We start from the raw sequence: 22204 nt of genomic DNA, 5'->3' as shown, positions 1-22204 counted from the left end.
ACGGATCAAGGCACAAAGTTCACGTCACGTACACTTTGCGAACTACATGAATTATTAGGCATTAAGTCGACCGATGGACTGGTTGAACGATTTAATAAGACCTTGAAAAACATGATTCGTAAGTTTGTACACGAATATTCTAAAAACTAGGATAAGTGGCTCGAATCCCTGCTGTTTACAGTACGAGAGGTCCCGCAAGCCTCCACCGGCTTTTCCCCGTTTGAACTACTGTACAGGCGCCAGCCACGGGGCGTGCTATACGTCATACGGGAAGCTTGGGAGGAAGGACCTTCGGATAGCAAAAATCTAATTCAATACGTTCTTGACCTTCGAGCAAAACTCCACACTTTGGGACGGTAACACAGGAGAATTTGCTCCAAGCGCAAGAACGCCAATGCCGTCTGTATGACAGGGGCACTCGGCTATGGGAATTTTCACAGGGAGATAAAGTACTTGTGTTGCTGCCCACTTCGAGCTCCAAATTACTCGCCAAGTGGCAAGGACCCTTTGAGGTTACGTGACGAGTTGGAGATCTCGGTTATGAGGTTAAGTGAACGGATAGGTGAAGGTCACGTCAAACGTACCACCTCAACCTCCTAAAACCATGGAGGGAGGCGGCACCTGTAGCCTTGGCGACGGCGGTTCAGGAGAAAATGGAGCTCGGACCGGAGGTATCTCTCAAAGCTAATGCATTTACCCCGGTCCCTTGCGGAGACTACCTCTCGCTGTCGCAGCTGATAGATGTTGCGAGGCTGCAAGTGGAGTTCGCAGATGTGTTTTCTCCCCTGCCCGGTCACACTAACCTCATAGAACACCATATCGAGACCACCCCGGGTGTGGTGGTTCGTAGCCTGCCCTATCGTCTCCCTGAGCACAAGAAAAAGGTTGATAGGGAGGAATTAGAGGCAATGCTCAAAATGGGCGTAATACAGGAGTCGCCCAGTGATTGGGCCAGCCCGGTAGTTCTGGTACCGAAGAGCGACGGCTCGGTCCGTTTCTGTGTTGACTATCGGAATGTGAACAAGGTGTCCAAATTTTATGCTTATCCAATGCCGCGAATTGATGAGTTACTCGATCGGTTGAGCGCGGCTCAATTTTACTCGACGCTGGACTTAACAAAGGGGTATTGGCAAATAACTTTAACTCCAATGTCCCGAGAAAAAGATGCTTTTTCCACACCGTTCGGATTACACCAATTTGTGACACTTCCGTTTGGTTTGTTTTTTAGCCCGGCCACGTTTCAGCGCCTTATGGACAAGATCCTAAGACCGCACACGGCGTATGCCGCCACATATCTAGATGACATTATAATTTACAGTAATGACTGGCGGCGGCATATGCAACATCTGCAGGCTGTCCTGAGAGCGCTGAGGTGGGCGGAACTCACGGCAAAACCGAAGAAGTGTGCAATTGGGTGGGTGGAAGTTAGGTATCTGGGGTTCCACTTGGGTCATGGGCAGGTGCGTCCACAGGTTGACAAAACCGCAGCGATTGCAGCCTGCCCGGCACCCAAGACCAAAAAGGGGGTAAGGCAGTTTTTGGGGCTGGCTGGCTACTACCGAAGGTTTGTGCCTAGTTATTCTGATGTCACCAGCCCGCTGACTGACCTTACTAAAAAGGGGGCTCCTGATCCGGTCCAGTGGACAGAGTCGTGCCAACAGGCCTTCCTTAAGGTAAAATCTGCACTCTGTGGGGAGCCACTTTTACATGCACCTGATTTCTCTCCCCTTTATTACAGACTGATGCATCTGACAGGGGGCTGGGCGCAGTGCTCTCGCAGGTGGTCGGAGGGGAGGAACGGCCAGTGCTTTTTATTAGTCGCAAGCTCTCCTTCAGGGAGATAAATTATAGCACCATCGAGAAGGAGTGTCTTGCGATTAAGTGGGCGGCTCTGATGCTCTGCTACTAACTGCTGGGACGGGCCTTCACCCTATCTTCCGATCATGCCCCTGTAACCCCCTATTGGTTCGTTCTTCTCGACCAATCCGGAAAGGACCACACGAAGACATATGCTGAGCTCAATCATCACGTTTACTGGAAATATCTGAGGATATGTGAAATGACACCAAACAGACATGACATACTGCTCACCCGGTCATACAACATTCTTCTCAACAGCTTGTGTAAAACTTCTTTTACATATTCAATAAACAGTAAATCACATTTTTCATAATCAAAAGCTCAGTTTCTTTTTTTTCCCTTGAACACAGAAAACATAACATCATACAAATATTAATACATCATACCTGAGGATATGTGAAATGACACCAAACAGACATGACATACTGCTCACCCGGTCATACAACTGTCAAGAAATAAATATAAAGTAAATTACAGTACAAACTAGGCGAAAATGAACAACGAAAAATACAACGGACACCATGTGCTCTACATGTGCTCGACAATGAATTTCGACATGAAACAAATTATCAACTCCCTGTCCCTTATGACTCAAATATGAAATAAAATACTTTTAAGAGAACAATTCTGACCTTAAAGATAAATAAATACATTGTATTTCTGTTTGACCGGAGAGAGATTTGACACCTACCATTCTTCTCAGCAGCTTGTGTAAAACTGAAGAGAAAATGGCCGGCTCTACTTATAGCTTATGCTAGTCACCTGTAGGTGTCCCCATATCCCTTTCTTTTAGATGCACTTGATACATAATTTTTTAACGAATATTTTAAGACTATTCTACAACATGAACAAACATTTTGGCATAATTCATTACAAATTTATTTTACCCGTTACACCCCTCTGCAGTGGCTCCACCGCATGAAGGATACTAACTCGTGGATCACCCGTTGGTATCTGGCTCTCCAGCCCTTTAAATTCAAGGTGGTCAGCGGTGGGGGCATGTTGCGCGTGGTCGTGTGTCGCTCTGCGGGAGAGAGAGAGAGTGTCCAGAAAACACGACAGCCCAGGTGTGCTATTTTTGTTGTGCATGTTTTATGTTGACGGTGTATATATATATATATTAGGGCTGTCGATTTAACGCATTAATTCAGTGCGATTAATAAAAAAAAAAATAACCCGTTAAAAAAATTAGCGCACTTCCCATGGACCATAATAAGGAAGAGTCCTGAGTAATGCAAGATTGTTGTACCACCTGTTTACTCCAGAGGGCAGTAAGTGAAACTTCAGCTGTATGAGCAACGCGCAGTTTATATAGTGAAGAAAACACTTCAGTAGGCAGAACAACACAAACGTTCTTCAAAACACTTGAAGGAGCGCAAATGCGAACTAAGGGATCTCAAGATGTGTTTAAAGATTGAGTATTAAACTATGTTTAACTTGACACAGTGACCTAAACATTTTATGTTTATGATGAAATGCACCCAAGACACTACACAAGCATGTCTGACGCAGGGTGTGGGTGAATTGAGATGGTGCAAAATTTGGAAATTATCCATAAATATTTAATCACGAATAAAATCAAAGAAATTTCCTTCAAACTTATTTATAAGAACTACCTCACTAGTTATTTTCTTGTAGACAGATTTAATTGTGATGTCGATATATTCTGTACATTTTGAGGTCTGCAGGAGGTAAAGAATTTTCATTTATTTTGGAGTTGTCACTACTCGACTTGTTTTTGATTTCTGCAAGATTGTTGATCATATTATTCCCAGCTTTCTGTTTTTTTTTTTTTTTAGCTATGACATTTCTCTTCATAAGGAATATTATTTTATTAATGTTCTGTTTTTATTGGCAAAGTTTAGTATTCATAAATGTAAGTATGGTGGTTATAACCCATTAGTTTACATTTTAAATTCAGAGGTTCAGCAATACCTAAGAACAAATTCAATTTAAGTAACAAGAAAGCTGTAAAGTGTATTGAAATATCCAAACAATTTGATATTTTTATTAAACTGTTTATTTATTTATTTTCCTTTTTGTTGTTTGTTTTAATATACCTCTTGGCTCTCGGTGTAAAAGTTTTGTAAGCATTAAGAAAAAATACAATAAAATGTCTGATGCAGGTGTAAATTGACGGGTAAACAATAATTTGGATTCTAAAGCCGCTTTTTGTATTGTCTTATTAATGATGAACTCTTCTGCCACAAGAATGTAATGCATTTTAATTATCTTAATATATATATATATATATACATATATATAATTTTTTTTATATTTAAAGATAACTATGTATAATTATATATTGATATGAATATGTATAATCATTATATATTGAATTATTGTTATATGAGGGGCTTTCTCAGCAAATATTTGTATATGCGATTAATCACGATTAATTAATCGGGACACCATGTAATTAATTCGATAAAAAATTTTTATCAATTGACAGCCCTAATATATATATATATATATATATATATATATATATATATATATACACACACATACACAAATATACACACCTACCCATATAAATATATAGTACCTAAATTAATAACTTGGTTTAAAACAGTTACCGCCAATGGAACAAACGATCTTTTATGTTCTTTTTAGCCATTAGTTAAAAAGTGGAAAAGTAGAAGTGAATTTAATTAGTTATTTTTTATTTTTTATTATTATTTTTTTTTAGAATACTGGTGCGGATTTCTATTTTTAATTCTGCAACAAATCCTTGTAACTAGCTAGCAGATTTGAGCAGACATGAGATTTGAATGCTGGTCAATGAAGGAATCGGCTTTCTCAGTCTGTGAGCGCCGCCTGGAGGAACAACAACTTTCAGCCTCATTGTAAACATTCCTAAGGTGTTCGCTCATCTCTCTCCTTGTGTACAACTCCAGAAGTATTACTTTAAAATAATACTGAAATAGTATTGTTAAATACGTTTTAAATTCTGCTTGATCAGTAAGAAGTAAAAACCGTTGACATTCGCATCCGGCTTGAAGTGTGTTCGTAATATCGCGTTATTTCATTATTTTGCATCTTGCAGAGCATAGCGCTCGGAAATCTCGCGATAGTTCGGTGTGTTAACTTAATGCCACGTCGGTTTGAGTTTGAGCAGCATCTGATGCTCGTTACTGCTCCGAAAACGCAAAATAACACATATCTGACCAATACTGCACATTATAACGGTACCGGAGCTGTGTCCGGTTAGCAGACAGGTGAGTGTGATCTAGCGCGCGTGTGTGGGGTGTTTTCAGCGGGTATTTACTGTGCGGCTCAATTAGGCTTTATGTGATCGATCCACACTGATCGTGTGTTACATCACTGAACACTCATCAGTTCGCTGTATTGTAAACTTTACGTTATTTGTGGATACTTCAGATAAGTGTTAGTCCCTTTGAAGTGCACATATTGATGGATGAGGCCTGTATCGTGATCCATCCCGCATTGATGCATCATCATTCCTTATGATCAGATATGCGCACTTTTTAAACAGGCTGTTTGCATCACTTTTCCAGATCTGGGATGCACAATGTCAAAATTTCCAGGTTTCTGTGGGGACCCTGTGGTAAAATCAACAGATTTAAACATAACCAAGACCAACAATCATAACATCCAACCATCTAGAGTCTGACACAGGGTCCCCACAGAAACCTGGACATTTTGACATTGTGCATCCCAGTCTGGAAAAGTGAGGCAAATGTCAACAATGAATATAATTGTTTTGGTGCAACAATGATTGTATCGTCCTTATCAAGAAATCACGAACGGAATTGCATTTGTCAGTAGGTGCTGCAGTCTGTCTACAGTCAGATTTATTTAAAAAAAAAATTAAAGAAAAGGAGGGTCATAATACATTTTTATAGTTATCAACTTTATGCCTCAAATGAAGTCGATTGAGCTTAACTTGTATTGAACCCAGAATATTCCTTTAATATTAACGTTTTCTCTTCTACATTTATGTAAATTGTGACTTACAGTCTTGATTTTGGAGAAAAAAGGTCCATGGACACGTGCGTCAACTATCTAGCTGTTATATAAACTCAAACTTGCATCATGTCGATGAACAATTTGCAGTAGTGTTTATTCATCACAGTGTGTTTTTTCTCTGTTCAGGTGAAATGAAGACCTTTCACAAACTGACGTTATCTCTGGGTGTGATCAGTGGTATAGTCGTGATTTTACTGTCCCATCACACTCACGCTCATGGACACGCACACCATGATCATGGACACGCCCATGGTGACGGCGGTTGCCACGGACACTCGCATGGTGGCGCGAAGTTGCATCAAGGGGCGAGCAAATGGAGTGCTGAAGCAAATCTGCCTTCTGCCGAGGAGGAGCACCACGGGCATACACATGGACACGACCACGCACACGACCACGCACACGACCACGCACACGACCACGGACACGCACGCGACCACGCACGCGACCACGCACGCGACCACGCGACCACGCACACGACCACGGACACGCACACGACCACGCTGAAGAACGAGTGAAGAGAGATGTGGAAACAGGAAAACGGAACATACTAGAGCTCTGGATGCAGGTAAAAACCACAGTTGGATGAACACTCTGATAAATGCATATTAGACTCCGACACCGTTAAATAAGTTATAAGAGATACACTGATCAGCCACAACATTAAAACCACCTGCCTAATATTGTGTAGGTCCCCCTCGTGCTGCCAAAACAGCACCAACCCACATCTCAGAACAGCATTCAGTGAAGATATTCTTCTCATAACAATTGTACAGAGCGGTTATCTGAGTTACTGTAGACTTTGTCAGTTTGAATCAGTCTGGCCATCTCTGTTGACCTCTCTCATCAACAAGACATTTCCGTCCACAGAGCTGCTGCTTACAGGATGTTTTTTTGTTTTTGGCATCAGTCGGAGTAAATTCTAGAGACAAATCGTGCATGGAGATCCCAGGAGATCAGCAGTTACAGAAATACTCAAACCAGCTCATTTGGCACCAACAATCATGCCACGGTCAAAATCAATGAGATCACATTTAATCTCCATTCTGATGGTTGATGTGAACATTAACTGAAGCTCCTGACCCGTATCGGCATAATTTTATGGACCGCTTTGCTGTCACGGGATTGGGTGATTTGATAATCACATGGATGATTGTTGGGCTGGTTTGGTTTGAGTTTTTCTGTAACTGCTGATCTCCCTCCACACACATTAGCCTCTAGAATTTACTCAGCATTTTGCCAAACACAAAAAAAATCCAGTGAGTGGCAATTTGTGGACTGAAATGTCTTGTTGAGAGAGAGAATGACCAGACTGGTTAGAACTGAGGAAGTCTACAGTAACTCGGATAACTGCTCTATACAAATGTGGTGAGAAGAACAGCGTTTCAGAATGCTGTTCTGAGATGCGGGTTGACTGTTTTGGTAGCAGGAGGTGGACCTACACAATATATTAGGCAGGTGGTTTTAATGTTGTGGCTGATCTATGTATATTTACAGTTGAAGTCAGGTGTTTACATAGACTTAGGTTGAAGTCATTAAAACTCATTTTTGAACAACTCCACAGATGTTATATTAGCAAACTATAGTTTTGGTAAGTCATTTAGAACATCTGCTTTGTGCATGACATGAGTAATTTTTCCAACAATTGTTAACAGACAGATTGTTTTACTTTTAATTTACTATATCACAATTCCAGTGGGTCAGAAGTTTACATACACTAAGTTAATTGTGCCTTTAAGCAGCTTGGAAAATTCCAGAAAATTATGTTCAGTCTTTGAGTCAATTGGAGGACCTGTGGATGTATTGTTAGGCCTACTTTCAAACTCAGTCCCTTTTTGCTTGACATCATGGGAAAATCAAAATAAATAACCCAAGACCTCCGAAAACAAAATTGTGGACCTCTACAAAATTGTTGAACTCTCTCATCCTTGATAGCAATTTCAAAAAGCCTGAAGATACCACATTCATCTGTAAAACAATAGTACGCAAGTATAAACACCATGGGACCACGCAGCCATCATAACACTTAGGAAGCAGATGCATTCTGTCTCCTAGAGATGAATGTAGTTTGGTGCAAAAAGTGCAAATCAATCCCAGAACAATAACAAAAGACTTTGAAGTTGCTGGACGAAATGGGTAGACAAGTATCTATATCCACAGTAAAACGATTCCTGTATCGACATAACCTGAAAGGCTGCTCAGCAAGAAAGAAGCCGCTGCTCCAAAACCACCATAAATAAACCAGACTACAGTTTGGAGAAATGTCCTCTGGTCTGGTGAAACAAAAATTTAACTGTTTGGCCATAATGACCATCGTTATGTTTGGAGGAAAAAGGGTGAGGCTTGCAAGCTGAAGAACACCATCCCGACCGTGAAGCATGGGGTTGAAAGCATCATGTTGTGGGGTGCTTTGCTGCAGGAGGGACTGGTTCACTTCACAAAATAGATGGCAACATAAGGAAAGAAAATTATTTGGATATATTGAAGCAACATTTCAAGACATAAGCCAGGAAGTTAAAGCTTGGTTGCAAATGGGTCTTCCAAATGGGCAATGACCCCAAGCATACCTCCAAATTTGTGGCAAAATGGCTTAAGGACAAAAAAGTCAAGGTATTTGAGTGGCCATCACAAAGCCCTGACCTCAGTCAGATTCTCAGTCACTAGTTCTGTCTGGAGGAATGGGCCAAAATTCCAGCTACTTATTATAAAAAGCTTGTGTAATGCTACCCAAAATGTTTGACCTAAGTTAATTAAGTTAAAGGCAATGCTACCAAATAATATCAAAGTGTATGTAAACTTCTGACCCACTGGGAATGTGAAATAAATAACTCACTACTATTATTCTGACATTTCACATTCTTAAAATAAAGTAGTGATCCTCACTGACCTAAGACAGGGAATGTATTCTACGATTAAATGTCAGGAATTGTGAGTTTAAATGTATTTGGCTAAGGTGGATGTAAACTTCTGACTTCAACTGTATATAGAATAAGTTTTGCATTCTTAGGCTGCATCAAATTTGTAAAAATTGTTTTCCAAAGTAAGCGGTAATGGAGAGCATTTGTTTTAAACATTTTGTTTTCGGTGGAGGGAAAGGCCATTCTAGTGTGGATGAGAAGCTTAACATGGCGAAATCGATGCTTTTTCAAGCAAAAACCTTTTAATGTGGACTAGGCCTTAAAATAAATATATATCATTCCACAGACCCCCTGCAGTGCTTTCACGGGCCCCCAGGGGTTCGCAGAGTCCCAGTCCTAAGACATTTACTCCTCTCTGTGCTCTGATTGTAGGCAATTGGAGCGACTCTGCTGATCAGTGCTGCACCCTTCCTCATCCTCTTCCTCATCCCAGTACAGTCCAACACTGACCAGCATCAGAACCTGCTCAAAGTACTCTTGAGTTTTGCATCAGGGGGGCTGCTGGGAGACGCCTTCCTGCATCTCATCCCACATGCTCTAGGTGAGTGCACACACACTGTGTCACTGGTCACATGACCTGAGTTCTAAAATCTTATAGTGCATTCACATTGTGTCAGAATTTGCATAATTACAAGATGACAACTCTGAGATTCTACTCGGAGCTGTTCATGTCCTTTAACCTCTAAAATTAATTGTTTCTACAGCATCACTCATAATGCCGAACCGGATCCTTATGTGTCTTTGCTGTTTTTTACTGCAAAATATTAAATCGCTACATTTAATTAATGTAGTGATTACATACATGTTGATTACATACAGTCTGAGCTATCATAGATTTAATGATAAATGATCAAATGTAAATTTCTGTCAAATGAATGCATACTGCACACAGAGAGAGAGAGCGGTGTGGAAGGATGTTATTCTGAACATGGTCTATAGCTTACCATATAAATGAGTATTGTGTATTGTTCTATGCTGTGTTCAAAATCACTACGAGGCCAATCTGGATTTCATTTTCTTATATTTATCTCATAACAGAGCCTCATTCTCACCATGACCAAGAGGAGTCTCACTCTCACGGCAGTGAGGAGTCACATGGTCACTCTCATGGTAGGTCATTGACTTTTCAGTCATTAAAATGAATGATGTCACTATTCTATTGTTATAATGGATTATAATACAAATTCTTTGAAAGCTCATATTTTCCTGAGGTGTTTATAGTATGGATTCATGCTTCATGTCTGTTACAGGTGCTGCCCATGGTCATATGATGTCTGTAGGATTGTGGGTACTGGGCGGCATTGTCGCATTTCTAGTTGTTGAGAAATTTGTTCGCCTCTTGAAGGGAGGACACTCACATTCTCACTCACATGGTAAGTGCCTTAACCAGATTACTGAGAGTTTGTCCATATACCAGATAACTGGGACAAAATATGTAACTTCAAATGATAACTGTCAGTATATTTGTAACTATAGTTTTAACTTTCTTAAAATGTAAATTATTTTTATTTTTTTTAACAAAATGCAGATGGTTGAATCTAATAAAACATGTCCAAGGCATATTTCACCCCAAAATCAAAAGAAATAAATTAAATGTAACGTGTGAAAACTTGACATTTTGCACACCCATCAGAGTCATTGGCCATTAGGGCTGGTCGTGTTGTGTGCAGAGGAGGCTCTGTAATCCCCCCTTGAAAATTGGTGTGTAAGGGGGGCTCTATAGCGCCCATTTTCCAAGTACTCCTCGCTGCAGACTTTAGTGTGATAATGTAGTGGATCTAATCCATGGAGCTATAAAATACAATCTTAATTCCATGCATATTGGATTTTAGTGACATAGTGGATATTTAAATTAATTCTTTAGCATACTTAATGGTCATTTATATAGTATACTGTATATTCTTATAACACACACATTTATATATTAGGGCTGCACAATTAATACAAATAAAATCACGATATGACATTGTGCTATTATTAAACCGCAAAGGGCTACTACGATTTAATTAAATCAAGCTGTTCGCTTCAAAGTCTATGGACACTGTTCTGTCTGTAATGTGTATCAGCGTTTTTACAGGGTATTCAGAGCGGGTCTGTGCTCCACAACTCCATCTCGTGCTCAGAGTAACAGATGAGCACCATTCTGTTCCGTGTGATGAGCAAAGTGCTCCAGATTCACTTTTGCCTACTTCCAAGTATGTTTGACCACTACATGTTAATATACAAATAATTCACCCCATGGCATTTCTGTACAACAGAGATGTTAAAATGAGGAGCACATTGTAGTTAATAAGAGTATATTGCTTAATTCATATATTTGTTTTCTGTGCGTGGAGGAAAAACAAAGAAAAGTAATTTACACAATCCATTGTTATGAAATTTTTTAAAAGCTTTAATTTAAAATTCTGTAGTGCCCCAGCCTGTTAACTTTCACTCCCCTTTTTAAAAACAGTAAATTACCTTTCCAAACTTAAACCATTGTAACTTATGAATGCTAGAGTGTACAGCCCCTAAGCCTGGTCTATTTTTAAAGAAGACACTTGGCAGTTATTGTGCAAGTGAAAGCACAAACTTTTTATATTTAATATATATAAAATATACTGGAAAATATGAACTGAAATGTAAAGATACTAGAAAATCAAAGCCATATGTCTAACCCAGTTCTGTTCCAAAATTTAGGTCTTACATATATATATATATATATATAAATAATTACCTTTTGGTGGCGATTTCTTCAAATGCAATACCAGAAATGTCCAATAGGGGACAGCCAAGCCCCATTGACGAATGATTCCCAAAAGACCACATCTGCACAATTATCTGTGTAAGCTTGGCAGGAATTGGCATAAAAACACAAAGGAACCAAAGCCACTTCTTTTACCATGTCCTGATTTGAATTTGAGAACAATAATACAAAAAGATCAGTTATATGAAAGCTTTTTCTAAGGACAGGACTAGGTGTTTTTAAGTTGGGACAGTAAGATATAAAGTAGGGGTGGGCGATATACTTATAGTCATGGTAAACCAGTAGAAATGTGCCAACCAGTATATATTTGGGATTATTGTCTCTATCGCTGTAACACAAAATTGCAACACGAGAAATGTGTACAGCACATACCGTTGAAGTCAGAAGTTTACATACACTTAGGTTGAAGTCATTAAAACTCATTTTTGAACCACTCCACAGATTTCATATTAGCAAACTATAGTTTTGGCAAGTCATTTAGAACTTTGTGCATGAAACAAGTAATTTTTCCAACAATTGTTTACAGACCGATTGTTTCACTTTTATTTGACTATATCACAATTCCAGTGGGTCAGAAGTTTACATCCAGAAGTTTAAGTGCCTTTAAGCAGCTTGGAAAATTTCAGAAAATAATGTCAAGCCTTTAGGCAATTAGCTTCTGATTGGCTAATTGGAGTCTATTGGAGGTGTACCTGTTGATGTATTTTAAGGCCTACCTTCAAACTCAGTTCCTCTTTGCTTGACATCATGGTAAAATCTAAAGAAATCAGCCTAGAACCTCAGGACTCTGGAAAAAATTGTGGACCTCCACAAGTCTGGTTCATCCTTGGGAGCAATTTCCAAATGCCTGAAGGTACCACATTTATCTGTACAAACAATAGTACACAAGTATAAACACCATGGGATCATGCAGGAAGGAAACACATCCTGTCTCCTAGAGATTAACATTGCTTGGTGCGATAAGTGCAAATCAGTCTCAGAAGAACAGCAAAAGACCTTGTGTGCTTGTTTGACCACTGTGTGATGATGACTAATATCAGCCAGTGCCAGCCAATCATCACTTCAGTCTATTACTATGGACTTCGTTGGATGATCTGATGCCAACTCCAACCATAAGACATGGCATGTTTCATATGCCATTGCCTGAACCTTGGATTTAGGATAGACCGCACCGAAATTACTGGCCAGGTTGAACTGCGATGTACCTAACTGATCTCTGCCTGCTTCACCTCGTTCTAATGATTGACTACACCCTTATAATGGAATACATAGACTATCAATTAATTGCCAAAAAAAAAACTTAATTGGCCAATTAACAAGGACAATTGCATCTACAGTATCTCACAAAAGTGAGTACACCCCTCACATTTTTGTAAATATTTGATTATATCTTTTCATGTGACAACGCTGAAGAAATGACACTTTGCTACAATGTAAAGTAGTGAGTGTACAGCTTGTATAACAGTGTAAATTTGCAGTCCCCTCAAAATAACTCAACACGCAGCCATTAATGTTTAAACTGCTGGCAACAAAAGTGAGTACACCCCTAAGTGAAAATGTCCAAATTGGGCCCAAAGTGTCAATATCTTGTGTGGCCACCATTATTTTCCAGCACTGCTTTAACCCTCTTGGGCATGGAGTTCACCAGAGCTTCATAGGTTGCCTCTGGAGTCCTCTTCCACTCCTCCATGATGACATCACTGAGCTGGTGGATGTTAGAGACCTTGTGCTCCTCCACCTTCCATTTGAGGATGCCCCACAGATGCTCAGTAGGGTTTAGGTCTGGAGACATGCTTGGCCAGTCTTCAGCTTCTTTAGCAAGGCAGTGGTCGTCTTGGAGGTATGTTTGGGGTCGTTATCATGGGGCCCAGTCTCCGAAGGGAGGGGATCATGCTCGGCTTCAGTATGTCACAGTACATGTTGGAATTCATGGTTCCCTCAATGAACTGTAGCTCCCCAGTGCCGGCAGCACTCATGCAGCCCCAGACATGACACTCCCACCACCATGCTTGACTGTAGGCAAGACACACTTGTCTTTGTACTCCTCACCTTGTTTCCGCCACACAGGCTTGACACCATCTGAACCAAATAAGTTTATCTTGGTCTCATCAGACCACAGGACACTGTTCCAGTAATCCATGTCCTTAGTCTGCTTGTCTTCAGCAAACTGTTTGCGGGCTTTCATGTGCATAATCTTTTGAAGCGGCTTCCTTCTGGGACGACAGCCATGCAGACTAATTTGATGCAGTGTGCAGCGTATGGTCTGAGCACTGACAGGCTGACCCCCCCCCACCCCTTCAACCTCTGCAGCAATGCTGGCAGCACTCATACGTCTATTTCCCAAAGACAACCTCTGGATATGACGCTGAGCACGTGCACTCAACTTCTTTGGTCGACCATGGCGAGGCCTGTTCTGAGTGGAACCTGTCCTGTTAATCCGCTGAATGGTCTTGGCCACCGTGCTGCAGCTCAGTGTTAGCTATATTCATGATGTTAGTCAGAGGGGAACTGGCCCCCACAGTGAGTCTGGTTTCTCCCAAGGTTATTTTTCTTCATTAACGTACATCTTATGGAGTTTTGTGTTCCTTGTCCTCGCAAATGGGTCTTCCAAATGAGTGTTAGGAGGAACACCCCAACATTGTCCCCCTCACCATTCTAAACAGCACTGTGGCAGCAGTGGAGTCATTGAGGTTCCTGGGCACTACCATCTCACAGGACCTGAAGTGGGAGACACACATTGACTCCATTGTGAAAAAGGCTCAGCAGAGGTTGTACTTCCTTCGCCAGCTGAGGAAGTTCAACCTGCCACAGGCGCTGCTGATACAGTTCTACACAGCAGTCATTGAGTCTGTCCTCTGCACTTCAATAACTGTCTGGTTTGGTGCAGCTACAAAATCAGATATCAGAAGACTTCAGAGGACAGTTCGGACTGCTGAGAGGATTATTGGTTGCCCCCTGCCCCCCCTTCAAGAACTATACACTTCCAGAGTGAGGAAAAAGGCTGGTAAAATCACTTTGGACCCCACTCACCCAGCCCACTACCTTTTTGAACTGTTGCCTTCTGGCCGACGCTTCAGAGCTCTGAGCACCAGAACCGCACAGGAACAGTTTTTTCCCTCAGGCTATCCATCTCATAAACTGTTAAATTGCCCCATTGAGCAATAATTATGTGCAATACACAGTTAAGTCTATTTATATTATCCAACATATCCTCTTTGCCATTACATACATTGCACTGTACATAATATACTGTAATTTTGTTTTTTATATAAAGGTTTTGTAATAGAATTGCACTACGTGTGTGTATGTGGGTATGTATGAAGGTAAATTTATTTACGTATATGTATAATTATTTATTTTTATTCTCTTTTTTTTGTTTTTAATTATCTATGTCTTGCTGCTGTTTTTGTATTGTTGTACGCTGTAAGCTCCTGTCACCAAGACAAATTCCTTGTATGTGTTAGCATACTTGTGAATAAAGCTGATTCTGATTCAAATGGACAATGACGCCAAGCATACCTCCAAAGTTGTGGCAAAATGGCTAAAGGACAACAAAATCAAGGTATTGGAGTGGCCATCACATAGCCCTGACCTCAGTCCGATAGAAAATATGTGGGCAGAACTGATAAAGCTTGTGTGAGGAAAGAGGACTACAAACCTGACTTAGTTACACCAGTTCTGTCTGAATGAATGGGCCAAAATTCCAGCAACTTATTGTGAGAAGCTTGTGGAAGGCTACCCAAAATGTTTGAGCCCAAGTAAAACAATTTAAAGGCAATGCTACCAAATACTAACAAAGTGTATGTAAACTAGAGGTCTTCATAGGTCCAGAAATTCATGCCTGAACCTATAGACCTGGAAATGTATTAACCAAACCTAACTCGTCTATTATTTGAAAGCTGGGACCTGGCCTGGAGACACAGAACTGACTGACACCGATTTCACAGCTGATTACTATTAACAAGTTAATTTACAAGTTGTGAAAACAAAACTTTGTCTTACCTAATGTAACGTTAGTTGCCTTCTCCCCTGTGCCTGGTCGTGACTCATATAATCCATCCTCCTTGCCAAGAAAGTTGGTAAAATACATCCAGGTTTTCTGTGATCTCTTGCTGATTGAAACGGCATAGCTAATCCACTCATTATTGCAGCTTCAAAAGTCCACTTGCTGTCATGGTGACGGATGACAAATACGACTTGTTTAGAATCAGCTTTGCATGTTATTTTGTATCTTGCGTAAGATAATGTTTGCCCTTTTGAACTATAATAACGATTATTCATTCATTGCCATGGCTGCTTACGTTAGCGTTGCTAATTTGCTATAATGTTCCTTAATTCTGCCTCTGACATCACTCAGCTCTTTGTGGCTCCTCTCCGTTTTTCACCTTATTTCCTGTATCGCACTTTCTCATTCTAATTTTACAATGTTGCAAGTTAAAACACACACAGGACCAACATCATCAGTGCTGTCTGATCACACCCGGGTCTTTTTGGATCGACTCTGGTATTACACAATGTTATACAGACCAGGGACCCGCAGCAAGAGAATGGGACCCAACCCAGACCCGGCTGACTGTATACAATGTGGATTCAAACCCGTTTGTGGATTGAGTTTCGGGTCCTCAGTTTAGGGTTGACCCATGAAGACCTCTAATGTAAATATCTGACCCACTGGAAATGTGATGCTGAAATAAATAATTCTCTCCACTATTATTCTGACATTTCACATTCTTAAAATAAAGAAGTGATCCTAACTGACCAAAGACAGGGAATGTTTTCTACCAATAAATGTCAGGAAGTGTGAAAAACTGAGTTTAAATGAATTTAGCTAAGGTGGATGTAAACTTCTGACTTCACCTGTGACACACACACTCTGTCGGATAAATGAAGTGAGGCGGTGCGATTCCTCATTTGAAAAAAAAGATGAGAGGGGATTATGAAGAAAATGTGCATCTTCCATGTTGTGGAATTAGATTGGCTTTAGAAAACACAATACAGAGAAGAGAAAACAGCGATTTGCGAGGTTTGTACATTGTGTATGTCAATATACAGTATGAAAATGTCCATGTGCACATATCTATCAATGGTCAGGGCTTCATTTGAGAATGAGAGAAATTATGAAGCGCATGTTTTTTCACTGACAGCTGCAAGTGTGATTAGATGGAAAAAAAGAAAAAGCATGTCTAGAACGCAAGAAAATATCACTGAATCTGCTTCTGAGGCCCAGAATCTTGCTTGAGCGATCGCCAAGGCAAATTCAATGAGATTCATCAAATTCAGTTTGAATATTTTATATCCGGATACAAATCTTCTATACCATATTTTCCTTCACATATTTTCTTAATATGGATTACTTTAAACACTTGGAGCCTAATTAAGGGTTTATGGATAATTTTTTATTTATTTTCTTTGTTTCATTGCTTTGAGAAGATGATACATTTCTTGAATAATGTTAATAATTATAAGTATAATAATAATTAAAAAAAGATAAGTGTTAAAGATTATTATTTTTTTTAACTATGTGAACTTACAAATAAAGAGGAAAATTATGTAAGTTTAAGTTGTTTTCATTTATAAAGTATTTAACTTACTGGAATACTTAAAACTACACATTACGATATTTCTAATTACAGCTTACTATCTGATACAATTTAGATTTTTCAGATTTTTTTTTTTACTATATTGTGATGTATATCGTTGTCGTGATATAAAATTTAGATATACAATTTTGGTCATATTGCCCACCCCTAATATAAAGTTTGGGATCTAAACAAAATAAATGTTAGAAACACCTCTCAACCCAGATGTGAAGTGACAACATTTTATGACGTTTAGATGATTAGAAATATTATTATAACTTCTAAAATAGCTGGTTACTGTGTTAGTGCTGTTAGCCATTAAAGCCAGCAACTATTTTCATTTTCAACAAACATATTTTTTCTGCCATAAATTAGACAAGAGTTGGTTTATGTCCCTAGATGATGCAATAAAGTAATAAAACGCTCAGGTGTGTTTATGCATGAACATTAGATGAGCGCCGGTGTGTAACCGTACATCAAGTAGTCCTCATTAAACTGTGTGGAACTTCTACCAAATACATTTGTTTATCCAAAGCATTGTATGTTTGCATAGATCCATCAAAAAAAGGAGACCATTTTATTTCCGGTCCAAACGGTCATGCATACACAGTGGGAGACGTTTTGCCTCCAGGCAGATTGGAGGTCAGAGCCCCTCCTCTGGATCACTCCAAATGATCACGTGGTTGATGCTGCATTCTAAACTGAGGAAGGCCAGCCCATGTAACCATGGAAAGCTGCCAGTCAAACCATTACTAGAGATCTATTGGCCAGGTTGATCCAGGCAAATAGCCAATGCGCATCTGGTAAATACCACGGTGTGTCTGATCAGTGTTGAATGACAGCTCTGGCTGTGAATAATCGATTGAGGTGTGGGTGGGCTCAAAATATGCAGAAGAGTCAACAAAATAGAGACGACATCGATTTTGATTGCTTAAAAATCAATTCAGGATTTGTTGACATTACAACGTCATGGTAACTAAGTTATAAAACTGGCTATAACTTTACACAGAAAAGGTTTGCAAGCGATTTCATCTTCTAAAATCATGTTAACATAAATATTGTTTGTCTTGTGGCTCTACTTTTGAAACGGTGAGTATTTTAACTTTCAAAAATTGACCCTATTCACTGTAGAACTTTGTAAGTTCTTCAATGTAACCCAGATTTTTTTCTTTTTTTAAAGAAATGGAGGGACGAGTCAAAATAAATTTTTGTGGTAATCAGCATTATGCCACAAATGCTGGCAACTGAGCATAAATTGTATTGAACATGGAACATATTTTGAAAGTAACTTTCAAAATAATATCTGTATTTCTTCCTTGTTCATTGTCACACACAAGTCATACACTCAGCACTTCATGTTCCTCTTTCACATTGAAGTATTGTCTTCTACATAATAATATTATGTTGGGAAATATGTATATTCCAAGTAAGGTATTTGATGTATAACCCAAGTAATTAACTAATTAAAGGTAATTTAAAATGTAATGCATTACACTACTTTTGTACTAAAAGTAATTAGATTACACCCAATACTGTTTTTAAATTGTGCTGATTTATATAAAATAATAATTGTAAGGGAATTATTTTACCTGTAACATATGTTGCCCGATCGGTTGAGTGACCGTTTCATCAACTGGTCCGAAACACACTGAACTGGGACATGCTTATTATTGAGCTCTGTGTATGTGGAGCTATTGGAGGTTTTTTGTTTTAACATCCGTTCACAATCCCCACTGTGTTGATTTTCTCCCAGTAAATCTCTTTTCCATGTCTGCAGCGGCTCCAAAAGCAAAGGACAGTGATGGAGAGGAGGACCAGAAAGAAGAGAAGGGTGAGAAAGGGAAAAAACTGGGTTTGGATACAAAACCTGTCACGAATGCAGCAGAGAAGAGTTCTGGTATGAGAAACCAAGTTCAAATTACAGTCACATTATTTGAGTTGTTCTCTCAGTGCTGTTGTGGTGCTGACAAAGACAATCTGTTGCTCTGCAGATATTAAAGTGTCTGGTTATCTAAACCTGGCTGCTGATTTCACACACAACTTCACCGATGGTCTTGCGATTGGAGCGTCGTTCCTTGTCAGTCCAGCGGTTGGCGCAGTGACCACCATCACAATCCTTTTACATGAAGTGCCGCATGAGATCGGAGACTTTGCTATTCTCGTCCAATCAGGCTGCACCAAGAGGAAGGTACTGAGATCTTGAGAATTCATCTGTCAGTGTACCGTTATGGGCAAGCTTTTATTTCATTTTATTTTTTTAGTATATAGTTTAGGCTTATCATTTTTCATTTGATTCCTGTATGTTTTAACCGTTTAGTTAGCAGTGTTATTAATTTAAACGGGATCATTAAGACTAAAATGCTACTGTTTATGTATAATTCAACCAATGGTCTTTGCAGCCTAGATACAGCAGCCCAAAAGGAGTCATTTCTGAGGCAGAGCAAGCGATTACATCTTACATTACATAGTGACTCAGGTCTGAAATTGAAGTCATTATTCACTCTCAAATCAAATTGTTAGTAAAGCACTGAAATTAAACCTCATTGGTTCGTGCACCATGACATTTGGTCACAAAACAAGTTTTTTCATTAGCTACATACACATTCAGACCGCAGTCACTATTAACTGTCATTATATGGCAAATCTAATAAAACTTCTTAAAAATTCACCTTTTGGAGTGACGAGGGTGAGTAAATAGAGACCGAATTTTATTTATTGGGTCTACAGTTCGTTTAATGCAGCTATTGGCTGTTATGTTTTGTTTCAGGCCATGTGTCTTCAACTTCTCACAGCTATTGGTGCATTAGCGGGAACTGCCTGCTCCTTATTGGCTGAAGGGGTGGGTGCCGCGGCCACGGCCTGGATCCTCCCATTCACCGCCGGAGGCTTCGTTTACATCGCCACTGTCACAGTTCTTCCAGAGCTGCTGGTGGGACGGTCAAGTTTCTGTCAGTCCATGCTGGAGATCTTTGCGCTGCTGTTCGGTGTGGGCATGATGGTGCTGATCGCAGAGTATGAGTGAAGCAGGAGGAAATGCTTGAAAGGAGAACTTACTGAAAATTTGAATTTATAGGGACTAAAGACGTGTAATAAGAGAGAGTGTTTGCAATTAATGTTTCTGTTGACTGCAGAGAACAAGAATGAGTGATTGACAGTATAGACAAATGAATGCTGAGCAAGTCGATAAAATATTGAGTGAGTGAGTGAATGAAAATACTGTGTAAGAGAGCTGGAGTAATTTGTCCAATGACCATCAGAAATTGATCAATTGATCACATAAGTAATTTTAGGCAAATTAACCAACCTTCCCAGGGACTAACAGCTAGATTGGATGGGATCAGATAATTTGAAGACTTCTAAACTTTCCAACAGTGACCAATTTTCTTTCTTTTTTTTCTTCGTGTATGGAGAAGTCAAATTAACAAATGTGTCTTTAACCACTAAAATACACATTTACACTCCTCAGTAGATTTGATTTCAAGAAATATCAGAATATCAAGTATGACTTTGCTGTTCATGTGTAGATGTCCTTATTCTCTGGAATAATCAGTCCAATGAGTTTTGTTTGTTACGTTCAGTCTGCGTATTTGTCTGATTTTTACATGTTGAAATAATTTCTCATATTGTGACACATCTTTAAGAGTCTCTCAGAGGATTCAAGCTTCTGCATTCATTGGTGATGGGTTCTTTGAAACATGCAAACACTAGGCTTGAATTTTAGTTTAGGTTTGACCGTTGACAGTCTTGCCTTTTTACAAGATTTTTTGAAAAATATTCACAACCTTTATCTTTCCTGTATGTAAACACTTTAGACCTTTAAGGTGTAAAAAGTACATAGGCAGTTTTTACACCCCCATTCAGTTTGTAACAAATGTAAAATGGCTTTAGAAAGGGGAAAAAAAAAACCATTCACACAGACTCTCAATAAAGCACATTTGTTTTAGCCTGCCGATGCATTTCAAATGATTAAACTGTTGCAGATATCAGACTATCTATTCAGCTTGAGTTTGAAAAATAAGAGTTTCTGAATGTTTACATATAGTGCTGTGGAAAAGTATTTGCCCCCTTCCAGATTTCTTCTGTTTTTGGGTAATTTTCATACTATTTGTTTTAGATCTTCAAACGAGACAACAAAACAAAGGCAACCGGAGTATACCCAAAATACCATTTTCAAATTATTATTATTTTTTATTGAAGCAAAAAAAAAGTTATCCAACACCTATATCAGCCTTATGAGAACTCACTGCCCCCTTAAATTTAACAGCTGGTTTTGCAACCTTTAGCAGTAACAACTGCGACCAAATGCTTCCAATAACTGGAGATCAGTCTTTCACAACACTGAGGTGGAGTTTTGTCCCACTCTTCTTTGCAGAACTGCTTGAGTTCAACCACATTGGAGGGTTTAAACATAAACTGCCCATTTACGGTCCTGTCACAGCATCTCAATTGGGTTCAAGTCAGGTTACTTTGACTAGACCACTCCACAACTTCAATTTAGCTACTTTTGAGCCATTCAGAGGTGGACTTGCTATGCTTTGGATCATTGTCTTGCTGTATAATTCAGTTACGCTTGAGTTTCAACTCATAGACTGATGGCCGGACGTTCTTTAGGATTTTCTGGTAGAGAGCAGAATTAATGTTTCCCTCAATTATTGCAAGTTGCCCTGAAGCAGGAAAGCATCCCCACACCATCATACTACCACCACCATGCTTGACTGTAGGTATGGATGTAGCGTGTGAACAGGTCAGGTTTGGGGAATGTACAATTAATATTACTGATCGAAATCAATGATTAATCGTACAGTGTGACCCGAACACCCACTACATGTAAAAACGCCCCAAACGGGCTTATATAGTCCAAGAGTCTGCTTCAAAAATATATAGATAATCAAACACAACGAATTATATTTAATTAGGAATATATATTCTATGCAGACAGGCTATATTAATTTTAATAACCCCGTAATGGAATTGACCCGTAGGCTACCGCAACCAGTCGGTTCGTCCGCCGAACCACTTTATTCGGTACTTTGATCAATTCTCCAGAGGGGTTATTCCTAGTTATAAGCCTACTCATCAAAAGCACGTTAACTTACTTTGATAATATCAGC

The 22204-nt window shown here is 39.5% G+C and overlaps 1 protein-coding gene across 1 annotated transcript; it reads left to right on the top strand.

The window, feature by feature from the left end:
* The first annotated feature begins 4941 nt into the window (after positions 1-4941).
* slc39a7 (solute carrier family 39 member 7) lies at positions 4942-21042 on the top strand. The gene is given in 9 exon segments (XM_052135542.1): positions 4942-5081; positions 5980-6315; positions 6318-6418; positions 9141-9309; positions 9807-9878; positions 10019-10141; positions 18871-18990; positions 19085-19281; positions 19861-21042. Coding segments are annotated over 8 exon segments (1368 nt in total). The 5' UTR covers positions 4942-5081; positions 5980-5984; the 3' UTR covers positions 20116-21042.
* Positions 21043-22204: the final 1162 nt, after the last annotated feature.

The sequence above is a fragment of the Xyrauchen texanus genome, chromosome 10 (assembly GCF_025860055.1).
Source record: "Xyrauchen texanus isolate HMW12.3.18 chromosome 10, RBS_HiC_50CHRs, whole genome shotgun sequence".
NCBI classification, from domain to species: Eukaryota; Metazoa; Chordata; class Actinopteri; order Cypriniformes; family Catostomidae; genus Xyrauchen; species Xyrauchen texanus.
The sequence above is the reverse complement of the archived record's forward strand: the minus strand, read 5'-3'. Positions and strand labels throughout refer to the sequence as shown.